Source organism: Choristoneura fumiferana, chromosome 28 (genome assembly GCF_025370935.1).
Source record: "Choristoneura fumiferana chromosome 28, NRCan_CFum_1, whole genome shotgun sequence".
Lineage (NCBI taxonomy): Eukaryota > Metazoa > Arthropoda > Insecta > Lepidoptera > Tortricidae > Choristoneura > Choristoneura fumiferana.
Window position 1 is genome coordinate 3,618,657 of NC_133499.1, and position 22,322 is coordinate 3,640,978.

The following is a 22,322-nucleotide window of genomic DNA, read 5'->3' on the forward strand; positions in this document are numbered from 1 at the left end:
AGTAGAAAATTATTTTCAAGGTTTTTGAAGTTGGTTCCATTTTTTGTTTTTTTTTTTTATTTTACAACACAATACAAAGACCACACCACCACAAGTAAAATAATATAAATAAATAACACACATTGGACACAACGGACACTGACATTGGGACATTTCACACCACTTGACCTAGTCCCAAACCAAGACACCCTACCTAAGCGATAGCACCTAAGTGTTACAGAAACAGGTACACGGAGAGAACAATTACAAAGGAAGCAATAGGCGGCCTTATCGCGTGAGAGCGATCTCTTTCAGCATTTATTCGATTAATTTCTTTATTTAATTGGAATTCGCTTCCATCATCTGTATTTCCGGATAAATAGCTAGGTCTCTTCAAGGCTAGAGTGAATAGGCTGTTACTGAACCAGTGAGATACACCTTTGGCCTCATCTGCACTTAACATCAGGTGAGATAGGGGTCAATCACGGTCAGGTTTATGTACTATAGCTAATTGATGAAATCAGGCGTTACTTTGCGGAGGCCATATCAATGAACTAAAACCATTACTTTGCTCACCCGCGACCTTATGATAGTTACGTTTATGCAAGAAATGAGTGTTCATGCAGTTCCTCCACGTCCACACTGTAAGAAGACACAGAAATCACACAAATCCAGCTATCACCACCACACTACATTGACGCGTTTCGAACACAACCAGAGCTTATCTTCAGAGCAACACAACCTTTCACCATACTATCAAATGTTAGACAATAATAAATAATGTAATTGTTAATTTTCTTGTATGTCCTATCCCGTAGGTTCCTGTGGGGGTACGATGACAGTATAATCAACAGTGCCAAGCCAATCCTCAGTATACAGGGCCAGCTGAAATTCGAAAAATTTGGGCTACTAGTGACAGTAAGTCTTTTATTTTATTTTTTGATTTCTGATTTAATTTTACAAGTTTTTTATAATTCCGTAGTAAAAAATGGCAAAAACGATTTGTCTGTCCGTCGCTTAACTCATATAGTGTTAGTATTAGAAAGCTATAATTTGCAATGTGTGTACGTAATACATACGCTTTATACTATTCGATGTTCATTTGTAGCCTTACCTTCTAATGTATTTTTCTGTGTATCGGATACGTAGCGACTCTTAGCACCATCTAGTGTGTAAGTATAGAAACTCCAACATCCTGCATCGCGATAGCAGTTACTCAATTCGGACGCATAAATATTGCTAAGCGGCCCGTCTGGCAGCTCGCCCTCTCTCCGGTAAGCTGTCAAAAAGTCAAAAGTCAAAATATCTTTATTCAATTTAGGCTATAACAAGCACTGATGAATGTCAAAAAAAATCTACCACCGGTTCGGAAAAACCTCTGTTGAGAAGAATCCGGCAAGAAACTCAACGAGGTGTATTTTTTTAAACAGATTTACAATATTATTAAATGATATGTATACATCACAAGTGTTTAACACGACTTTATTTTTAACACTGTAAAAGCCGTCTGAAACTAACAGCAACAGTCCGTTCGATAAACAAGGACGCATAAAATCAACTTCTGATGCTCTTCCTTCGGATTTCACTTCACAGACATACCCTCTGCCTCTCTCCCACAATAATACATAATCAAGCCAATAAAGTAACACAATAAAATATTGAATTTTTTCTTTAGGGTTGAGAGCATTTTCGTCATTTATTATGCATATTTACATAGGTATGTACTTATTTACCTGTGTGGTGTCGGCTTAGAATTACACCTCTCCATTTCTTCCGTGGATGTCGTAAGAGGCGACTGAGGATATAGGTTAAGGTATACCGTAGGCGACAGGCTAGCAATCTGTCACTATTGTACCGTTTTTGTGAAACTTAAAACTTAAAATTGCTAAAAGTTCCAAAGCGGTAACGTTTCGTGTGGTCTGCCTACCCCATTTGGCGTGATGTTTGTGTGTGTGTGTAGTTATTTCAAGGTTCAAGTTTATAACATTCCCCTCTCAACGCAAACTTAACTAAACACCCAATTTGCTCGTTTACAGAAGAACGGTACAGTCGACGAACATTTTACCATCAATACGGGCGAACACGACAAAAAGAAGATGAACATAATTGAGAAAGTCGACGGCAAGGATCACCTCTCGTTCTGGGGAAACCCTGAGTGTAACAGGTAACATACAAGTCTATATATTGAACAATTGGGTACCTTAAGTTTTCTTGGATGTTCCATATTATACTTTTTTTTTGTAAATTGGTCCCCTGTGACCCCCCCTTCGGATTGAACTCATTAAGTTAGGAAAGGAAGTGTCCATTCACTGCCGAAAACCGATTGCCCCGCCGTGTGTGTATTTTTAACTTATTTCGCTTTATCTACTAGATAAAACAGTATTGTATATTCCACAACTAGTTCGAAAACATAAAATATTTACGATAACTGAGCATTTGATAAGCGCGTGGAAAGAATGGAGCGAAAGGGGTCATTCATAATCTTTCATCAATGGCCAATATTCGAAGCGATGTGGGTGGAAATAGTGCATGTGTGTTTGTTTAAGAAAAAAAACCGGCCAAGAGCGTGTCGGACACGCCCGAAATAGGGTTCCGTAGGGGTACGAAAAAATGAAGTAATATATTTCTAAGGATTTCGTATTTTATACGGAATCTTCCATAGTTTAGGTATATTTTATACCTTAGGCTGCTATTTACTCTTAAACTACTAATAATTGTCAAGCAAACTTAACCGTTATAGTTTTCCTTAACCGTTTGATAAACTTACTACCATCCTGAATTTTTTCAAATTTTTCTACCAACCGGTTTAGATTTTAGAGGGGGGGGCGTCCCCCGCTCGATTTTAATGAAAATTTGCACTTTAAAGTTGAATATTTCGCAAAGATATCACTGAATCGAAAAATCGTCTTAGCAAACCCCTATAGCCCCCCCCCCCACCTTACCCTATAGTGACAAAGTATTAATTTATTAACAACTAGCGTTTACCCGCGGCTTCGCACGCGTAAATCATTAGATACCTACAGCAAATTCTCGGGGGAATTCCCTAAAATTACGTCATGGTTTTCATTGCCGTTAAATTGTATCACCCATATCAAATTTCATGACTCTAAGTCCAGCGGTTGTTATTTCGAGATTTTATCCCTATCCCGTGGGAATATTGGGATAAAAAGTGGCCTATGTGTTATTCCAGACGTCCAGCTACCTACACACCAAATTTCATGACTCTAAGCGCAGTGGTTGTTTTATAGATATTTTATCCCTATCCCGTGGGAATATCGGGATAAAAAGGTTATAAACTAACTTTTTGCCAAATTTCATCTAAATCCACTCAGCCGTTTCAGCGTGAAGAAGTAACAAACATACTCACTCACTCACAAACATTCACATTTATTACGAGTAGTAGGTAGGATGAAAATCATAATAACTTTTCCGAAATTTTCATTTCATGTAACCCTTTGTACCGAATGTAAATAAATCTCTCTCTATGTGTCTCTGTCCTTCTTAGGGTCTCAAGCTAAGCCTTTTACAGGCATGTTTGTATAATATAGTGATCACATAATCACACACACAAACATCACGCTTGTAGGTATTCCCAAATGGGCTAAAAAGAGCACACGAAACGATACGGCTTCGGAGCCACTCACATAAATGCACACAAATATTTAACCTTGTTAATTTTATAATATGGTACAAAATCAATTGTAGTCTTTGAAAACATCATTAGGTTTTAAATTAACCCCTCATTACCAAACAATATAAAACTATCATGCATTTTGTGGAAGCGAGTCTAATTTCGCGGGGGCCGGAAACGGGTTGACGTTACAATCAAAAAGTAGTTTTATGCAACGATTGTAGGTATTTATAACAGGGGTCAAAAAAGGTGAGTGGCGTAAGTTACGATATGAGCGTAGCGAGCATCGTAAGAAGACGCCACGGCCACGAGCTTTTTTGCCTAAATTATACTCCTATACAATTGAAAAAGATACTTTTGCAGGTGTTAGGACCTTGTGCAAGGTCTATTGCTACCACCATCTTGCTCGCTAATCCTGCCGTGAAACAGCAGTGCTTGCACTGTTGTGTTTCGGCGTGGAGAGTAAGACAGCCGGTGAAATTACTGTCACTTGAGGTATCCCATCTTAGGCCTCTAGGTTGGCAGCGCATCTGCAATACCCCTAGGTCTATGGGCGGTGGTGATCTCTTACCATCAGGAGATTCACTTGCTCGTTTGCCATCCAATCGAATAAAAAAATAAAATAAAAAAAAACACTAACGTTCGCATTTATAATATTACTTAGGATAGGACCTAATTAACTAGACATAATTATGCAGCTTAAACAATGAATGGCCAAGGGCATTTCGCAATTAAATAATTTCAAATAGTAAACAGCCATCGCACATCGAGACAAAACCAGGGCACATCGTTAGCCTATCTTCATCTCTTATCACAGTTCAAAGTTTATCTGTTCGTATGTCAATCGAAGAACGTGTAAAAAATATACGATATATATTGTATAAATGTTCATAGACATAATATGAGGCGGTTGTGTAAGCGAGATAAAGTGATTCGAGATAGCTCTTGTTTACTGCAGTTTTTTAATCAGGAGCAGATTAATGCCTGTCCACTGGAGTGGAGGGAGGCAGCAGAGCGGAGGAGGGGTAATGCTTAGCGGAGTTGAGGACTGTCTCTATTCATAATACTTTGACGAGTTCGATACAAATAAAAATACATTAGATGGAAAGAATAAAAATAACATCGAATAGCATAAAGTGGGCCCCACTCAGCATAATGTTCCGGCAAGCCGCAACGCTGTTTTTCAGTGGGACCCATATGGTGATAAACCTTTGCGGGTGACGTTTGTCGAGGTATTATTACCGATAAGTCCTGATAGTGGTAGTAGTTATACATTTCGTTCCTTTATTAAAACATTATTTCCTTTGTTTACAGCCTCGAGGCATCAGACGGCTCCATCTTCCCCCCATCTCTGCTGGACCGGCAAAGCACTCTCCACGTGTTCTTCCCGAACCTCTGCAGAAGACTGCCTTTCAAATACGAAAAGGATGTTGAGGTAAAAAGGAGCTACATCGAGCCACCATCAGCCGGGAAAACGTTTATTGTTAAAGCCTATTTTTGTGTTGAGTCGCCTTAAGGGCCAAAGGCACTAGGTACTTGCTTTTATTTTCTAGATTTTAGTTAACAAAATTTAGGTGAAGTGCTTTAGGGGAGATGGCTGCGTGCAATCCGATAAAATCCATTCTCCGTCCGGATTCCGCACTCTTACCGGCTAAAAAACCGAGCCGCACGACCCCAACTCTATGGAACTTATTATGGGGAGGAAGGAGGGGGTTGGAGGTTTCTTATCTACCCACAGTCTTGCTTCAGCTATTTGTTTGTAGGTTCTGCGAGGGGCTTGAGCCAGTCATTTTTGTTGATCCCCATTGGTTTCTCCATCGAGCTGCCTTAGCTTTTCTTCTCTCTTATTCAAGAGTTACACTTGTCGGTGTAGCCGATGAATGCCTCTCCACTTCTCTCTACTCAAAGCTGCCTCCTTAACCTCCTTATACGAAATGACGGCTACCTTCTCCTTTATTTGCTTTGTATAATCAATTCTCGGTCTCCCTCTTTTTCGCTTCCCTTCCACTTTTCCTTCTGAGATGACATTTATGAACTCGTATTGTCGTATAAGATGACAAATCATTTTCCCTCTCCGATTCTCTATTGTTTCTCTATTGTTGCCTTTAGGACGCCACAATGAACGACAGCTGGACATGCATCCAGCGGTTGCTCGCCATTCTCACGATGTTAGTCTACGTAGTAAGAGGTCTCCCAATGCCGCGTTCTTCCAGTTCTTTCTCCCAGTTTCGAATCGTCGAACTTCTAAATACTAGTACGCTAAATGACGTCCAGACAGGAGCTCTTGGCGTCCATGATAGAACCTATATTCCAGTACCAAAATAAATAAGTCATATTTTGTTATGAATGCAGAATGTAGAATCTGATGACCGATTATTTTTTAGACGTCCTGTACTTCTACTAGATACCTAGCTGGAAACTAACAATCTTCTAGCATGTCAACAAAAATGTGCCCACGTGTCAATCAAATAAAATAAACGCTAAATGACCCTCTCACCTAGTGATGTCACATACAATCTTGGCAAAACGGTAGAGCAGGATCCAAAAATTAGTAGAAATTGGTAGAATTTTAAATGGAAAATAGATAGATCTACCACTCAAGGTTAATATATTTTTAATGATTAAAAATGTGCATAAAATGTTTTAAATTATATTTTCACTTCTCATGCTCTAAAAGTAGGTCAATATAGCCTACGAGGCGGGAGTAAAGTGAGTACTTTAGTTCCTAGGGAGTAAAAGTAATTATTTTTTTAATTTACTTCGAGTGACTTAGATAAACTCAAACAGCCACTACTTGCTTAGTTTTTGGCATAAAATAAGATTGTGTGTGGACCATTTTCATGACGAAAATGTTAGTTACGTTCTTTGTCTACGTGGTCTTAGTTTCTATGCTTTTTCCGCATAGAAGGTGGCGCCATTCTATTTATTGCAGTTTGTGTATTGACCATTTCGCCGATGCGATTTTGGTATATCTGTGTCTGGTTGGAAAAAAATACTTACCGCGAAAACTTTGAAATTGTTGTATGTAGAGCGTAAATCATAAACGATTAAAATAAATTGATTATTCTCACAATGTCGTCAAGTGATAGTGAAAATTATGATGTTGAGCAAAGAGCAAAAGACAATTGATAATCTTTTGCTGCCGAAATCTAGAAAGATTTATTTACCTATGAAAGTTTTATGGACTGGAGGAATAAGTAACGTATTACTATTTTTTTACAGAAATTGAAGTGAAAAAAGAGTTTTCAATTTCGTTTTCAAAGTCAATATAAACCCTCGGATAAATAGACACCCTCGCTAAAGCTCGGGTGGCTAACCACCTCGGTTATATATTGGCGTATTTTAGTCCCTCGATAAAAAAAATACTAATTCGTGATGTTTAGTTTAAACGTAGTCTTATTAAATTATCTCAAATGTTCAGAAATAGGATCTCCACTTGATTCTAAATTCAATAGTAAGTAAGTAAGATTTCATTACACGCGTGGAGAATTGTTTACAATCGTAATATTTTGAAAAATAGGTAGATTTGAGGCCAAAGGTGGTAGACACCTCAACTCTAGCCACGTGTTGAATTTTCACATCTTTTAGACAGCAGATGGCATCCAACTCCTCCGCTACCGCATGCCGATCGATGTGTTCGACGACCCTAGCCACAACCCGGACAACCAGTGCTACTGCGAGATAGACTCCGGCACGTGCCCGCCGCGGGGCGTTATCAACGTCACCGCTTGTGCCATGGGTGAGTGCTGGTGGTAACAAGTTGGGCCCTCCTCTCACGTCCACATAGGGTTGCCATACTTACGTCAAGATTTGTCACACACACATACACACATTATATTTTAATTATAGATGAGGGCTCGCCCGCCCTTTGCACTCCTTAGTTATAAAATCTTAAATAATAAAGATTATTAGCTAAGTAATATAAAACATACTCTGGATAGCTGTTGGGTTGCCAAAGTACTGTAACGCCTCTGGTATGTTTGCTGAGACAAAGTAGATGGCTTTCATGATCTTGCGCAAAGCGAGCTGCCTCCTTAATGAATAATCATAAAAATGCCAAGAGTATTATAGGTGTGATAGCGAGTACCGTTGGAATTGTCACCCAAATAAGAGCTACTTGCCACAGACAGATTTACACATAGGCACCATTTTAATTTTAAATACTAGACATAATTTTAAGTACTAAACTAACACATTTTTTATTTTTTTATGGAACCAAGTTTTCCGAAATAAATGTTTATTATTATTATTAATTAAATTATTATTAGCTAATAATCATAAAAATTTTGGAATGATATTTCTGATTTATAATAAACAGTTCAATTATTTTTTTTACACAAACTAATCAAACTTATAACACCCCTCTTTTTGCGTCGCGGTTATAATATAACCTAACCAACAAAAAGGTGGAAAACCCCCGACTTTGTCACTTAAAAGTTCAATATCTGAAAAACGGCTGAACCGATTTTGATAATGATAAAACATGTCTAAGAAGTATCGCTAGAAAATCTGCTTTCAAAAAAGAACCGCATTCAAATTGGTCCACCCAATTAAGAGCTACGGTGCCACAGACAGACACACATAGGCCGAGTACTGCCTTTTCGCAACGCAACGTTTGGCAACCTGTTTCATTTCGCAACTTTTCATTTCGCAAACTCTAAAAAAAAAATATTTCAGGAATTTATTCAGGGCATCGTGTAGAACCTTTTAGGTAGGTTAGGTTAGTACTAGCTCGAAGTCGGTGAAATATTTACGAGCCAGCAGGAGGGATTGAAACAGTTGGGAAATGAAAAGTTGCGAAATGAAACAGGTTCCCAAACGTTATTCGCCGAAACATTAGTAAACCACATAGGCACACATATAAATTAGTAAATTACAGCTAGAGATATAGTTTTTTTTTGTTTAATACTTTAGTTACAATCTAAGTCAAAGCTATATCAAATCTTTGTTACGATTATGAGAAATATCAGGACTTTTATCTTTCACATATAATACTCGTTTTACTGGATAGTGGGATATTTTATTCACTCGTGTGGTACTGGTACTGGCTACTGTCCTATCATGTAATGATTGTACTATTGTTGTCTCTTTCAGGTGCCCCAGCCTTAGCGTCGCACCCCCACTTTCTAAGGGGGGATCCTCGGCTCAGGGAGGAGATCACTGGATTGAATCCCGACCCTATTCTGCATGATTCCTACGTCGACATTCACCCAACGTTGGGCATATCGCTTGGCGGGAAATCCAGGTAATTTTACCCATTTTTAACCCCCGATGCTAAAAGAGGAAGGGGGATTATAAGATTGAGGCCGATATCTGTCACCGACCGTTTTTGATGTGGTTTTTACAAGCTTTTCTTTAGCTTGCCCTGTTTGTTTATTTGTTTGGGTCAAATCTTGGAAGCTAAATTTGACTCACTTCCAGTGGTCCGATTGACTTAAAATTTGGCATACTTATGTAAATTTGGTGACAATACAATAATCTGGGTAGTCCAGCCAGGATCGTCTCCTCAGGACAGAACTCCTCAACGGTTTTAATGACAATGCAAGTACAGACAGCAAAAGAGCCTGTATTAGAAATGATTTTTTTGTCAAAAAACTTATTTAAATTGGTTATCTTGTTTGCAGCCTTCAGATTAATATCGAAATCAAGAAAACGGCGATGTTCTCCGCACTGACGTATCTCAAGCAGGGGCTCATTCTGCCGGTGGCCTGGATCGACATGGTGAGTTAACTTTATGTTATTTTAAGCCGGTTCTCCAGTGGTCGTGCCGCATCGTGCATGCCGCATCATTTGGTTCGACACAAAAATCAAAATCGCACCGAAAATGGCTGCTGCGTGAGGTGGCTCGCTAAGTAGAGCAGTACACACAAAAAACATACAAAATTAATAGAAAACATGTTTAAAAAATTAAATTGGTTTATAAATGACGGAGTTCGGAAGTAACAAACATTAAAAAACCGAATTGATAAATGGTTTTGTGTTAAAAAAAGTGCAGCTACAACTAACGCCATCTAGTGAGCAACGAGAAATTTGAAGAAAATTACAAACTTCGGGAATGGGGGCTTGTGACGTCACACGGAACTTAACTAAAAAATCGATGAAGATGTAGCTATAATGTTCATCGATTTTTGTTTAATTGACAATTGATCTTGTAATCTAACTGACAAACTAATGAACATTGATAGATCTGTAGCCTATTGTTGTGACAGCGCCATCTAGTAAGCAAATATACTAACTACAAATCCTACATCGCGTCATCGAAGTTTCTCAACTCTTATAATACGACTAGCATGTTGCCCGCGACTCCATCTGCGTAGAATATGTTTATCGCTATCCCGCGGGTACTATGCAATTTTCCGGGATAAAAACTATTCTTTGTCCTTCTCCGGGGTTCAAACTATGTGTATACCGAATTTCATCGAAATCGGTTCAGCAGTTTAGACGTGATAAGGTAGGCAACAAGCAAACAAACAAACTTAAAAATCGCATTTATAATATTAATGGGAGTTCCAACGCTCTCCCTTCGGACTTTGATCTCCAGGCATAAGAACTGCCCGAAGAGAGATCTCTTTACTATACACTCCCCCCACCCCACACACAATGAGGGCTATCGTTTTTTATCTCACTAGATGGCGCACTGTTGCGTGAGGTTTTTAAGTATGGCTTTCAAAGTCTGTTATTACGGGCGTGAAAACAAAGTTTAGATTAAAATCATTTTTAATACACCTTAAAACCGTACCATAAAAATATCGAGCATGCCACAGTGTTCCATAGTCCCCGTTTTGTCCGGAAAAAAGGGAGGACAAAGGTTTCCGAAAGACAAAACTGTCTCAAAACACAGTCATTCATTGCCCCGGAACGCATATTTGCCATAATTAATTTCAGTTATTGCAAAATATTCACAAAATTATTCTAATTATAAATAAACCCGCGTAGCTCACCCAAAAACTATGAGATTTGACATTTCGGAGACCTCACGCTACACTAGCGCCTCTAGCGGCGAATTCATACGCGATAGCCCTCATTATGACATTTCCTTTCTTCTTACAGACTCTAGACGAGCTACCAGAAGACGTTCGATCGCTGGTGTACCACGGAACATTCTCCACCGCAGCAGCCCAACTAACACTGACCATATTCTGCATAGCAGCCCTCACTGTATCTACTATCTGCCTGATCATCTTACTGGTCCAGAGGCGGCAGAGGCCATGCGTCACCATCAAAAAGGTCGTCCTGGATACAGAGTTAAAAAACACAGTTTCGTGAACATAGGGTTAGGGTTTAGGTTACATTTGTAAAAGTTCGGAGCGAGTGTAACAATGCGGATGTAACATTGCGAACGGTGATCGTTGAGCCACTCGCCACTATTAATAATTTAGCCGAGTTATAATCGTAGTAAATATTGTCATTAATAAGCCAGAATAGCATTACACCGCCAAATTGCGAATAGTAGGCAGTGGCAGAAAAAAATACAAAAAGAAGTGATGAGGCCGGGGGTCGAACCCGGGTTTTCGTCAATAAATTCACCTCGTATTTTTGTCTATTGGTTTCAAATCGAGCAATTCAATTTTTACCCGTCTCCAGTCAGATTTAAGTACTTGAAATTTGATATGCATAATTATGTAGATTCGACGACAATAACGGACAACGCAATTGCAGTCAACAAAAAAGCTTGTTTTAGATAAAAAAATGACAAAAACTTTGGTTGGTGGTTTGATACAAACATTGGGTCTTAAAATTAGATTGAGCAGATTGGCAAGAAGGAAAGAAAATAAATAAATAAATAAAGATTTGTTTGGCTCCATCAGTACGACCACCAACTGAAGACTGGGCTGAAGACTGTAAATGTCTGTTTTTCACTCATTCGGCATTTTTTGCCAACTAGAGGGTGTTTTTTTTCTTAGCTTGACACTTAAGGGTCAAAGACACTATGAACTTACTTTTATCTTTTTGGTTTTAGTTTTGAAATTTTATGTGACTTGCTTGGAGATTGGGGCGACAGTCTGGAAAAATCCGTTATAGGCGACTGGGAAGGGAGAGCCCCGACAGTGCCGGACTCTCACCGGTCTAATTAACTTTCGAATTATGTTGAAATGTTACCCAAACGCTCTTCAGCTGAGTTTGTCATAAGTGCCCCAACTACTTTGCCCCATTGCTACACTTGCCCCGAGGTTACACTCGCCCCAAAGTTAAATTTAAGTCTGCATTTAATGTTTGAGTGTTTGTATGAGACGATTTAATTATAAATTATTACTATAATAATTAATGTAATGAAAAATATGACAACTTTTTTTAAGAGATAATTTAATACTTATTAGCAGGGAGGGGTGTTTCGGATGCTGAAGTTTTGACTTTTGCGGTTGCGGATTGTTGAAGGCTCACATTCGCAGTTGCGGATCTTATTTTTTTTTATAAGAATATGTATGTACAAAAATAAAAATAAAACCGGCCAAGAACGTGCCAGACCATGCTCAGAGTAGGATTTGCCATTGCTATAAGTTAAAAAAATAAAATGACAATAAATGGAACCGACTTCAAAAACCTTGAAAATAATTTTCTACTAGTTTGAAGTCGGTGCCTCAGCACGAGCCAGCAGGAGTGGAACTATAGTCGTCTACCTCAACTTCGTTCTATATATTGGGCTTCAATCACTCCTTTTTTTTAATATGCGTTTAACTAAAGTGCTTAATTGAATATTGATAAATTATTTTATCAATAAAATATATCATTCATGAAGTTGAAAATTACACAACAATGGTTTTTGGTGTTTGGAAATTATGATTACTAACGCCATCTGTTGTGGAAACTGAACTACAAAATCCATTGTGTTTCTTATTGAGCAATTCGTGTCTGTAGGTGCTAGGATACTGTAATATTCAAGTCTTATCTAGTTAAGCTTAGTTTTTAAGATTAATTTAATATGTAAAACCAAAAATGACATTAATTAAATAGGCTAGGGATTGCTGTAAATTAATTGTGCTATTCAACACAAGATAGCGCTCAACGCTCTACCAAAATTTATTGTAAAAGCTAAATAAATTACTTTAACGTTGATGGTCTGAGGCGTCTTTACCTATAGTGCAGGGTGTGCGTTGCACACGGGCGCAGCGGTGTTAGGGGCGGCCGCGGCACTTTGTCACACTTTGTACCTATTCCAATTTGACCGCGCGCTTCCTAGATGGCGGTAAAGTAATAATTGCACACGGGCGCTACATGGGCTAAAGACGCCGCTGCTGATGGTATCAGTTGAATAGTATCATTAGTTCAGATACACACTATTTATATTATCTTGCTCTGCTTGAAACGTCTTCTTTATATCCTCGTGCAATTTAACACGACAGCACGATATCCAGATCATCCATCATTGTTGTTCCTTCTGAGTGGACAAACATTAATCGCACCCATCCATACTAATATTATAAATGCGAAAGTGTGTGTTTGTATGTTTGTACGTCTTTCACGTCAAAACGGAGCGACGGATCGACGTGATTTTTGGCATAGAGATAGTTTATGGGCCAGAGAGTGACATAGGCTACTTTTTATCCCGGAAAAATGCAGAGTTCCTGAGGGAACAGCGCGTGATAACTGAATCCCACGCGGGCGAAAGCTAGTTTCTAATAATGTAAATCAGCACCTTCAGCGGAGTTCATACGAAACTTCATCCTAATGGCGGAAATTATCTACTGAACTTTAACTTTTCGACACGAGATGGCGCTACTCTGCCATGTTCCAATTAACTTATTTAATTGTAAATAATTATGTTTAAGTGGGGTTCCATTCGCGGCATTTTTCACTATTTGACTTGCGATTTAGCAAAGTACAAAATTATAATAGTGATCAGTTAATAGAATTAAACTAACTGCTAGATAGTAATAATTTGTACTTAGTACTAATTTAGGAATAGGAGAATTATTATAAGATCTGAATAATTACGTAGGTAGTGTAAATGTAAATATAATATATTTAAAATCAAGTTATTAAAATTAAAACAAATACACAAAGGTCAGACAAATAAACCGCCCCGCGTACCTACCTGGTGCAAAGGTGCCCAATACACCGCGATAGACAACCTTTGCACCAGAAACGACCCAGAGCGGGGGTCAAGACTCTCTCATATTATATGATATTTAAAAAAAAAACCCTTCCAGTGATAATTTCGGAAGATTTTCTGATACTGATTGTAGCTCCATCTAGTAAAAATTGATTTTAAGTACTAATTTTCCAAAGCTACTATTTCGCACACCTAGATCTAGCAACTCAAAATAATACACCATTTTAATTTAGACCTACATTTAATTTCTGAAAGGCTATTTTGTGTTGATATCGCTTTATAATGTGCGATTTGCACCAAACTTTTGTTTTCGATCATTGCATCTCCCTTATTCCCATGCATTTGTAAATTTCGCTCTCATCTCATGGAAAAGATGTCATAAAATCAAACAGTGTTGCAAGAGGAATAATTATTTATCTACACCCATATAGTAAATCCTCAATTATGCGTTCAAAAACCATAGGTAATGACCAGCATTACGACATTGGATTCTATTATGAACACGGCTGTATCGTACGTAATGGTCATTAAGCGTGTCACACACTACGCAGATACGATCATATTTTATCTGCGTATAATAACTTAATGATCTGAAACTATCACACACTACGCAGATACGATAATATTCGAGACGATACATTCAGTCTAAATCCTTCAAACTGAGTAGACTTGTTTTTTGGTGCGGATTGTTTATACAGGATGTTTTCGTGTCTATCGCTTCTAGATTTACTCGCGTGCAGCGGGGCTCTCACATCAACCTGTATCTATCTGCAGATAAAATACCATACCATATTTATATCGGCAGATATTATAAACAGTGAACTAAAAGAATTTCTTTGCTCACCCGCGACCTTACGATAGCTAAGCTTATGCAAAATATGCGTGTTCATGCAGTTCCTCCACCTCCACACTGTAACACACACAAATCACACAAACCCATCTATCACCACCACCACACTACACTGACGCGTTTCGAACCCAACCAGAGCTCATCTTCAGAGTGACACAACCGTACACCATGCTACCAGTTGTTTGAGTACAGTTGCATAAAATACTATTGAATTTATTTGTTCTTAACAAGTTTTTTTTTATTATTTGTAATTTAAAAGATGAATGTGCCTTCTTGGAGGCAATTATGTGATATTACAAAAGATTCCAGTTTGTTTTCCGATAAATGCGTCCAATAAAGATATATGAATGTGCGCAGTGTTTTATTCAGGACCTCATCTAGCTGTTACCCGCGACTTCGTCTACGCCACGAATTCTTTTACCGCCATCTCACGTGACCCCATTTTGAATTTCCCGCGTATCGCAAGTAACGTGAAGTCGCCGCGTCGAGCAGCAGCAACAAGATGGCCTACTTGCTGGACTGATCGTGCTCTAGGAAGCTGATTTCTTAAACGTAATATATTTTTCATCACACTTGCTCGTAAACAGTGTCATAACATGCAGGCTACCTTGGTTGCAACCCCCCAAATAAAACCCTCGACCTTAATGTGCTTGTCATGAAACCCGTGGTCGGTAAATGAGTCATTGCGCGTACACATTGTCTTGTCATGAAGCCCAAGGTCGGTCAATGAGTCAGTGCCCGTACTGATGGCGCTGCGCCGTGCCGCGTGCCCGTGCGCGCGCTCCTGCTGCAGGACTACATGGTCTACATGCACACGCACGTTGCGGCGCATGCTGCGGGAGGGGGAGGTAGAGGGCGGCGCTGCCAAGAGCACAGCCTAAAGTATCGCCAATATTTGGAACAATTTTATAATTCTAAAAGAAAAAATATAAAATTTTACTCGCAAATGTGATGAAAAACATTGTATGTCGCACGGGCGGTACTAGAATTACGAACATCGACTCATTAAAGCCCTCAGTCTTCGACTTCGGGCTTCTAATAGACTCTCGTTCGTAATTCCTTATTTACCGCCCTTAAGACACAATGTACTATTATTTTCCGCCTCGTTTCCTCACTTTGTAATTGGCACAATCATCTGTTCTATCTGAACTTGTTTATTGCCATTAAAAAAAAACGCGAAAGTTTGCAAGTCAGTTACTTCACACGTCTAAGCCGCTGAACCAATTTAGACGAAATTCGGTATAGGTACAGTTTGCGTCCCGTGGTAGGACATAGGATAATTTTTATCCCGGAAAGTTGGCAATTGCATAGTTCCCGCGGGGTAGTGAAAACCGAATTCTACGCGGACGAAGTCGCGGGTAACTGCTAGTAGAATAATATTTGTTTTATCCTACGTCACAGAATATATAATAGAACTAACGTAGTTACCTAAGTTTTACCCATGAAACGACCTAATTACCCTATTCCGTCAACCTAGTCTCTCCTCATGACGTGTTCCGTTTTTCCGATGACTAGGTGATATGATCAAACGAATCCAAACGACATGTGCTATTATTTTTTAAAGAGTGTACTAGTGTGCTGGATATACTGGCTGCAGCATCAGCTCATCCTGTTGCCACCATTGCATTGTATGTAGAATCAAATACTGATCAAAACTAATCCGAACACGATATATCTGCTATGGTTTTATTAAGAGTGCACCTACTAGTGTTCTGGATATCATGGCTGCAGCATCAGGCCGAGAATTCCATATACTTGCAGTTATATAGCTTACATGGGTGTTTAAAATTTTAAGTCTCGAATAAGCGAATAAGAGCTGAAACGGCTGAACTGATTTTGATAAAACATGTCTAAGAACCATCGCCTGAAAACCTGCTTTTAAACAAAAAAATCCGCATTCAAATCGGTTAACCCATTTAAGAGCTACGGTGCCACAGACAGACACGCACGTAGCGGTCAAACTTATAACCCCTCTTTTTGTGTCAGATATTAAAAATAAAACGACTCAATAATTTTCTTTTATATATTAAAGTTAGACGCTGGCTTGCACCGGGGGCTCGTAGCCCTCCGGCCTCTCAGACTTGTCCCCAGCCTCGGTCCTCTTGCCGCTGCCTCCCTCCCCGTGGAGCTCCATCAGTTTGGAGATCTCAAAACGCGGCCGCTTCAGGACCTTGACCTGAAAACCAAGGATAGTTAGGATGTGGTCGAAGGTAATTGTACATGGTTGAATAGGGTGGATATATCAGTGGTAAATCAAAAGGGAACAAATGTTTTCATCAGTTCTGTGTCATTGCGAGCTAGGTGGATCATCATTTTAGTTAATTATAGCTGTAAATTGCTTCCTATTGTATTTTCTAGAATACATTAGTATTTTTCATGTTTTCTCAGTCAGCCACAAGGCAGGTCGCATCGAGATATTAATCTATATTTAGTGGTTCATACCTAAATCAAAATGAGGGCTATCGCGTATGAATTCGCCACTAGAGGCGCTAGTGTAGCGTGAGGTCCGCCCGGATTGCTACCACCATCTTGCTCGCTAATCCTGCCGTGAAGCAGCAGTGCTTGCACTGTTATGTTTCGGCGTGGAGAGTAAGACAGCCGGTGAAATAACTGGCACTTGAGGTATTCCATCTTAGGCCTCTAGGTTGGCAACGCATCTGCAATACCCTGGTGTTGCAGTTGTTTATGGGCGGTGGTGATCTCTTACCATCAGGAGACCCACTTGCTTGTTTGCCATCCAGTCGAATAAAAAAAAATAAAAAATAAAAAATAAGAAATGTAAAATCTCATAGTTTTTGGTGAGCAGTTCTAGACCACTACATCCACTTCTTGTTTTCTTCTTTTTAGTATTTTTAACGCAGTCGGATTTTGATTTTTTAAATTTATTGTTTTTTGAGTTAACCTATTCACCGCTACAAAAAAACGAAGTGATGTGCTCTGTATGTCATAGAAAAACCAGCGACAAATCAACTAGATTTTTAATGCAATTGCAGAAGGATTCATTTCGAATGGATTTAATTTAAAAGACCCCACACTATAGGGTTGGATGCGAAAAAAAACCCCTAATTTACGTCTATGGGAAGTACCCAAAAATAATGTACCATTTTGTCGGGATAGTTTTCATATATATCCGTGCAAAATTACAGTTTTCTAGCATTGATACTCCCTGAGCAAAGTCGCGGACGGACAGACAGACAGACAGACATTGCGAAACTATAAGGGTTCCGTTTTTGCCATTTTGGCTACGGAACCCTAAAAACCGTATTCATGCGCAGTAGCTAGTTCATTTTGGCGAGAATAAAATCTAAGTATTTTATTTTTTTAATTATTTTTCCATTGTCTAGTATAAGCTTATTCATGGCGATAAAAAAAAAAGTCACTTTTAAAAATTTCATCCATCGCCCGTCATTACATAAATTGGATTTAATTGAGTAGGTAAATAAAGTTTGACTTTGGTGCGCAAGCGCGTCAACTAGCCTCACAGAAACCCTCGTTCCTAGGTGTTCCACGTACCTTCCTGATGCAGACGTCACGGAGCGGGTAGATGCCGTGGCAAGCCTTCTCGATGTCCTTAGCGATGGAGTCGGGCAGCAGCTTGTTGACCACCTCGCGGAGCTCAGAGTTGGTGACGTCGCGGGTTATGATCTCGCACATCTTCTTGCGGATGGCGCGGACCTGAGGGACGGCTGAAGATTTACCAACAGTCCTTGGAATGCGAGTTTAGGCAGTACTGGCCAGTAATGTAAAGCAAGTCACACGTGATATGGTAACACCTGTATCTGAGCGCGCATATCTTTGAATATGGCTTCATATATAATTCAATGAACTAACACACACACTATTTTATCGTAAAGTATGTGTGGGCATATATTGAAAGATGGTGAGGATATTATCCTATCCAAGTATACAAATATATAGGTAGTCATTCACGATGACGGCACGCGTGGTTCTTATTACAATGTCATTAATGTCTAATTTTGACAAAATCACGCGTCTTCGTGGATGGCACTAGGTATATCTGCATATAACATATGCTGACTTAGAGCGAATGTGTGATACTTTCAGATATTACAGATACTTTAAATATTTTCACGGATACGAATCTGACTGGTCATAGCTCATTCATACATAAGCTACACAATGTAATAAATGTTTTTTTATTGAGATACCGCTTTGCCTTCAAAGGGTAGTGTAGTTCCCGTGCGAGATTAATGCGTAATGGGAACTTCACACGCACCATTGAATTTCTTCAGTCGTGTTGTTTTCAGCACAATGTTTCTAAAGTGTTTGTTGAGTTTTAGTGAACACTAACCTAACCAACAAAAAGTTGGAAAACCCCCGACTTTGTCACTTCAAAGTTCAATATCTCAAAAACGGCTGAACCGATTTTGATAAAACATGTCTAAGAACCATCGCTAGAAAAACTTATTTCAAATAAAAAAAACCGCATTTAAATCGGTCCACCCGTTTAAGAGCTACGGTGCCACAGACACATAGCGGTCAAACTTATAACACCCCTCTTTTTGCGTTGGGGTTAAAAAATGTAGCAACGACACAAAGCAAACCTTTTACAGTTGTAACTGGCTCGATATTGTGTGGCAGCATATAGTTTACGCAGCATAAAACGATACAAAGACCATAGAGGCGCACTTCGTATAGCTGGACTGCGAATATATACATTTACTAGCTTTTGCACGCGGCTTCGCCCGCGTGGAATTCTGTTATCGCGCGCTGTTCCCTCGGGAACTGTGCATTTTTCCGGGATAAAAAGTAGCCTATGTCACTCTCAGGCCCATAAACTATCTCTATGCCAAAAATCACCTCGATCCGTCGCTCCGTTTCGATGTTAAAGACGGACAAACATACAAACACACACACTTTCGCATTTATAATATTACTATGGATACCTATACTTTGAATTGAAATTGAAATTGTTTATTCAAAATAAAAATATATTTGTTTACAAATAAAAAGGTTAGTAAAGCACTGATTACGTCTAGGTTTTAGTAAACAATAAACCGATATACTAGTTACACTTTTGACTTAATATAATACAAATGTTTACATCTACTAAATAGAACACTAAGTACCTAAACATAATACAATATCATGCTAATTCATAAATTACTTAAATGCCTAAACTAGGATACTGTAGTAGCCTGTATCTTAGGCAAATAAAAATATGGGCTTAAAACATAACATAAATGACAGTAACAATTTATTACATACTAGCCGTTACACGCGACTCCGTCTGCGTAGAATTCGTTTAACCATATCCCGCGTGAACAATGCAATTTCCCGGGATAAAAATTATGTCCTCCGCGACTCACACCTATCTGTATACCAAATTTCATCTAAATCGGTTCAATGGTTTAGACGTGACGAAGTAACAAACACACAAACAAAAAGACTTAAAAACTTTCATACGAAATATAATATTATAAATGCTAGTTTGTAAGACTGTTTGTTTCTTACCTCTTCATGTCTAAACCGCTGGAGCAATTTAGATGAAATTCGGTATACAGATAGTTTGAGTCCTGGGGAGGGACATAGGATAGTTTTTTCCCGGAAATCTGCATAGTTCCCGCGGGAAAGCGATAAATAAATTCTACGCGGACCGAGTCGCGGGCGATATATTATTATTCGTTAGGTTGTTATATTATACCTGAGTGTGCTGAGCGTAGCAGGTCTTCCTTTGGCTCAACGTATCCTTGTTGGTGAACCCAATGCAGAACACTCGGAGCAGGTAGCCGTCAGTGGTCTTCACATCGATGTTGGCCTCAACCAGGGTCTGCCATTTCTTGACCATCCATCTGGGATAATAAGGATAATGATTTTAGCAGGGTTCGAGGATATTTATATCAATGGATATGTATCATGATATAAAAATGTTTTTTTATGATATATCAAATCTTGGAAGCTAAATTTGACCCACTTCCACTTTTTTATGGTATTGGGGGCAAAGGAGCAGGCGGATCGCAGGATATATATCGCCTTTGTGCAAGTATCTCAAAGTTTGTCAATTGTGTTTTGTTTATTTTCTTTTGAACATTAAAATCCTTGACTATACAAGAGCATTTAGACTACAACTAAATGTAAACTCCACAATTTCACATGCCATTTCTGGTAGATTTTAGCTACTAGTTTTATTTTTAATCCAGTGAAAAACAGTGAAATAAATTATTACCAATTTTAAAAATGTTTGTTACATCTGTGTGCCCTATTAAAATGTAGCAACGACACAAAGTGATTCTTGTTCAGAGGTTCAAGATTCGGCATTGTGTGGCAGCATATAATTTACGCAGCATAAAACGATACGAAGACCATAAGGTAAACTTCATATAGCTGGACTGCGACAAAAGACGATAAAGGGAAAGAGTTGGAAGCTGAATATCCACAACTGTGTTGTAGAAAATTTAAAATAATATATGTGATATAGGGTAAATCGTCAATTACTGCCTCTAGTTCATTTTTAATACGAGATTGTTGACACCCTTTAATTATTAAAAATACTTAGGGACTGTTTCACCATCCATTGATTAGTGTTAACTGACGGTTAAATGTCTCGGTCTGCTTCTATTACAATAAAATAAATAGAAGACGGCATCACATCTAACCGCCAGTTAACACTAATCAATGGATGGTGAAACAGCCCCTTAATGTTTCTCAATGTTTAGTTTATAAAATTGTCAACCAAAAACTTTTTTTTTTATTCATAAATTGAATTCTAATCAACATGTTTATTAAAAGAATAGGTACTAAGTTTATTGAGTTTTTGTAGCATATTTTACTGATATGACAGACATGCATTCTTTTAATTTCAGTCAAAATAATACAAGTAGGTTCTTTTCTTCTAGTGCCTCAAGCGGCAGAAATTCGGTTATACCGAATGTAAAACATATTTCGGCCCATCGCTAAAAATTATTTCTGGTTTTGTGAGTTGTCTGACAACGTGGCATGGTGTTTTAATTAGTAAAGTGTGAACAGTTTTGGTTTATGCTTATTAGTTTACCTGAGCTTGTCAGTGGTCAAGTCCATGCCGTGGAAGTTGCAGAGCACATTGCGTCCCTGGACATCCTCAGCGATGAGACGGAACTTGCGGAAGGACCTAAAACAAACAACTGTGTCACACAAGTCCCAAAGCGTGGCATGGATGGTTGTGTTATATTATATCAGTGGTAAATCAAAAGGGAACAAATGTTTTCATCAGTTCTGTATCATTGCGAGCTAGGTGGATCATCATTAAGTGCTAATTAACTCTTGGAATGAATGTCTAAAACTAAGCGTGTGGGCTTTTCGTGTGCGGTCTGGTCACATTCCACTGAACAGTTTTTTGAATTTGATGAGAGTTGTGCAATCACCTTTGTGTATAGGTTGTAATAAGACTGAAGACCTAATTCACTTTCTTTTGGAATGTGATCAGAAATAAGGACAATCAGAGACAGGTATTGGATGGATGGGCTTGTTCAAATGGAGGTGTAAATGTAATTNGCAAATACTAAAGTAGTAAAGTACTAAGTTACTTAATCATTTCATGTCAACTCATCCGGGTGTAAAAATTATTAAGAAATAAACATAGTCGTTACTCACCTTGATTTTTTTAGTTTTATATCTTGTAAATTTGGAGGGGTACTGAACCTTAGTTTGCTTTGTTTAAAAAAATGCTGTGTATACGAAACAGAGTAATCTCTGAGAATTACTGAATTTAAAAAAAAAAGCTAAACATTGGCTTCTCTTTATTCGGGTAATAACAATGTTCCCGAAGGGCTCGGGAAAGTAGGGAGGCAACAGCTACAATTATTTATGTACAA

At 38.6% G+C, this 22,322-nt stretch overlaps 2 protein-coding genes across 5 annotated transcripts in view; one reads left to right on the forward strand and one right to left on the reverse strand.

Moving 5' to 3' along the window:
• Positions 1 to 14,861, forward strand: part of LOC141443684 (scavenger receptor class B member 1-like) — a 41,277-nt gene extending 26,416 nt beyond the window's left edge. For all 4 annotated transcript variants that reach the window (XM_074109030.1, XM_074109031.1, XM_074109029.1 and 1 more), the window contains exons 7-13: positions 798 to 897; positions 2,016 to 2,143; positions 4,925 to 5,045; positions 7,199 to 7,349; positions 8,705 to 8,855; positions 9,235 to 9,331; positions 10,661 to 14,861. In XM_074109030.1, coding sequence (XP_073965131.1) covers positions 798 to 897; positions 2,016 to 2,143; positions 4,925 to 5,045; positions 7,199 to 7,349; positions 8,705 to 8,855; positions 9,235 to 9,331; positions 10,661 to 10,876 — 964 coding nt within the window. In that variant the 3' untranslated portion in view covers positions 10,877 to 14,861. The remainder of the gene's footprint in view (positions 1 to 797; positions 898 to 2,015; positions 2,144 to 4,924; positions 5,046 to 7,198; positions 7,350 to 8,704; positions 8,856 to 9,234; positions 9,332 to 10,660) is intronic.
• A 1,659-nt stretch (positions 14,862 to 16,520) lies between these two features.
• Positions 16,521 to 21,619, reverse strand: RpS3A (ribosomal protein S3A; the record flags this gene model as incomplete). Its single annotated transcript, XM_074109283.1, is given in 4 exon segments — positions 16,521 to 16,687; positions 18,025 to 18,186; positions 20,177 to 20,324; positions 21,524 to 21,619. Coding segments are annotated over 4 exon segments (550 nt in total), but the record flags the coding sequence as incomplete, so codon positions are not given.
• Positions 21,620 to 22,322: the final 703 nt, after the last annotated feature.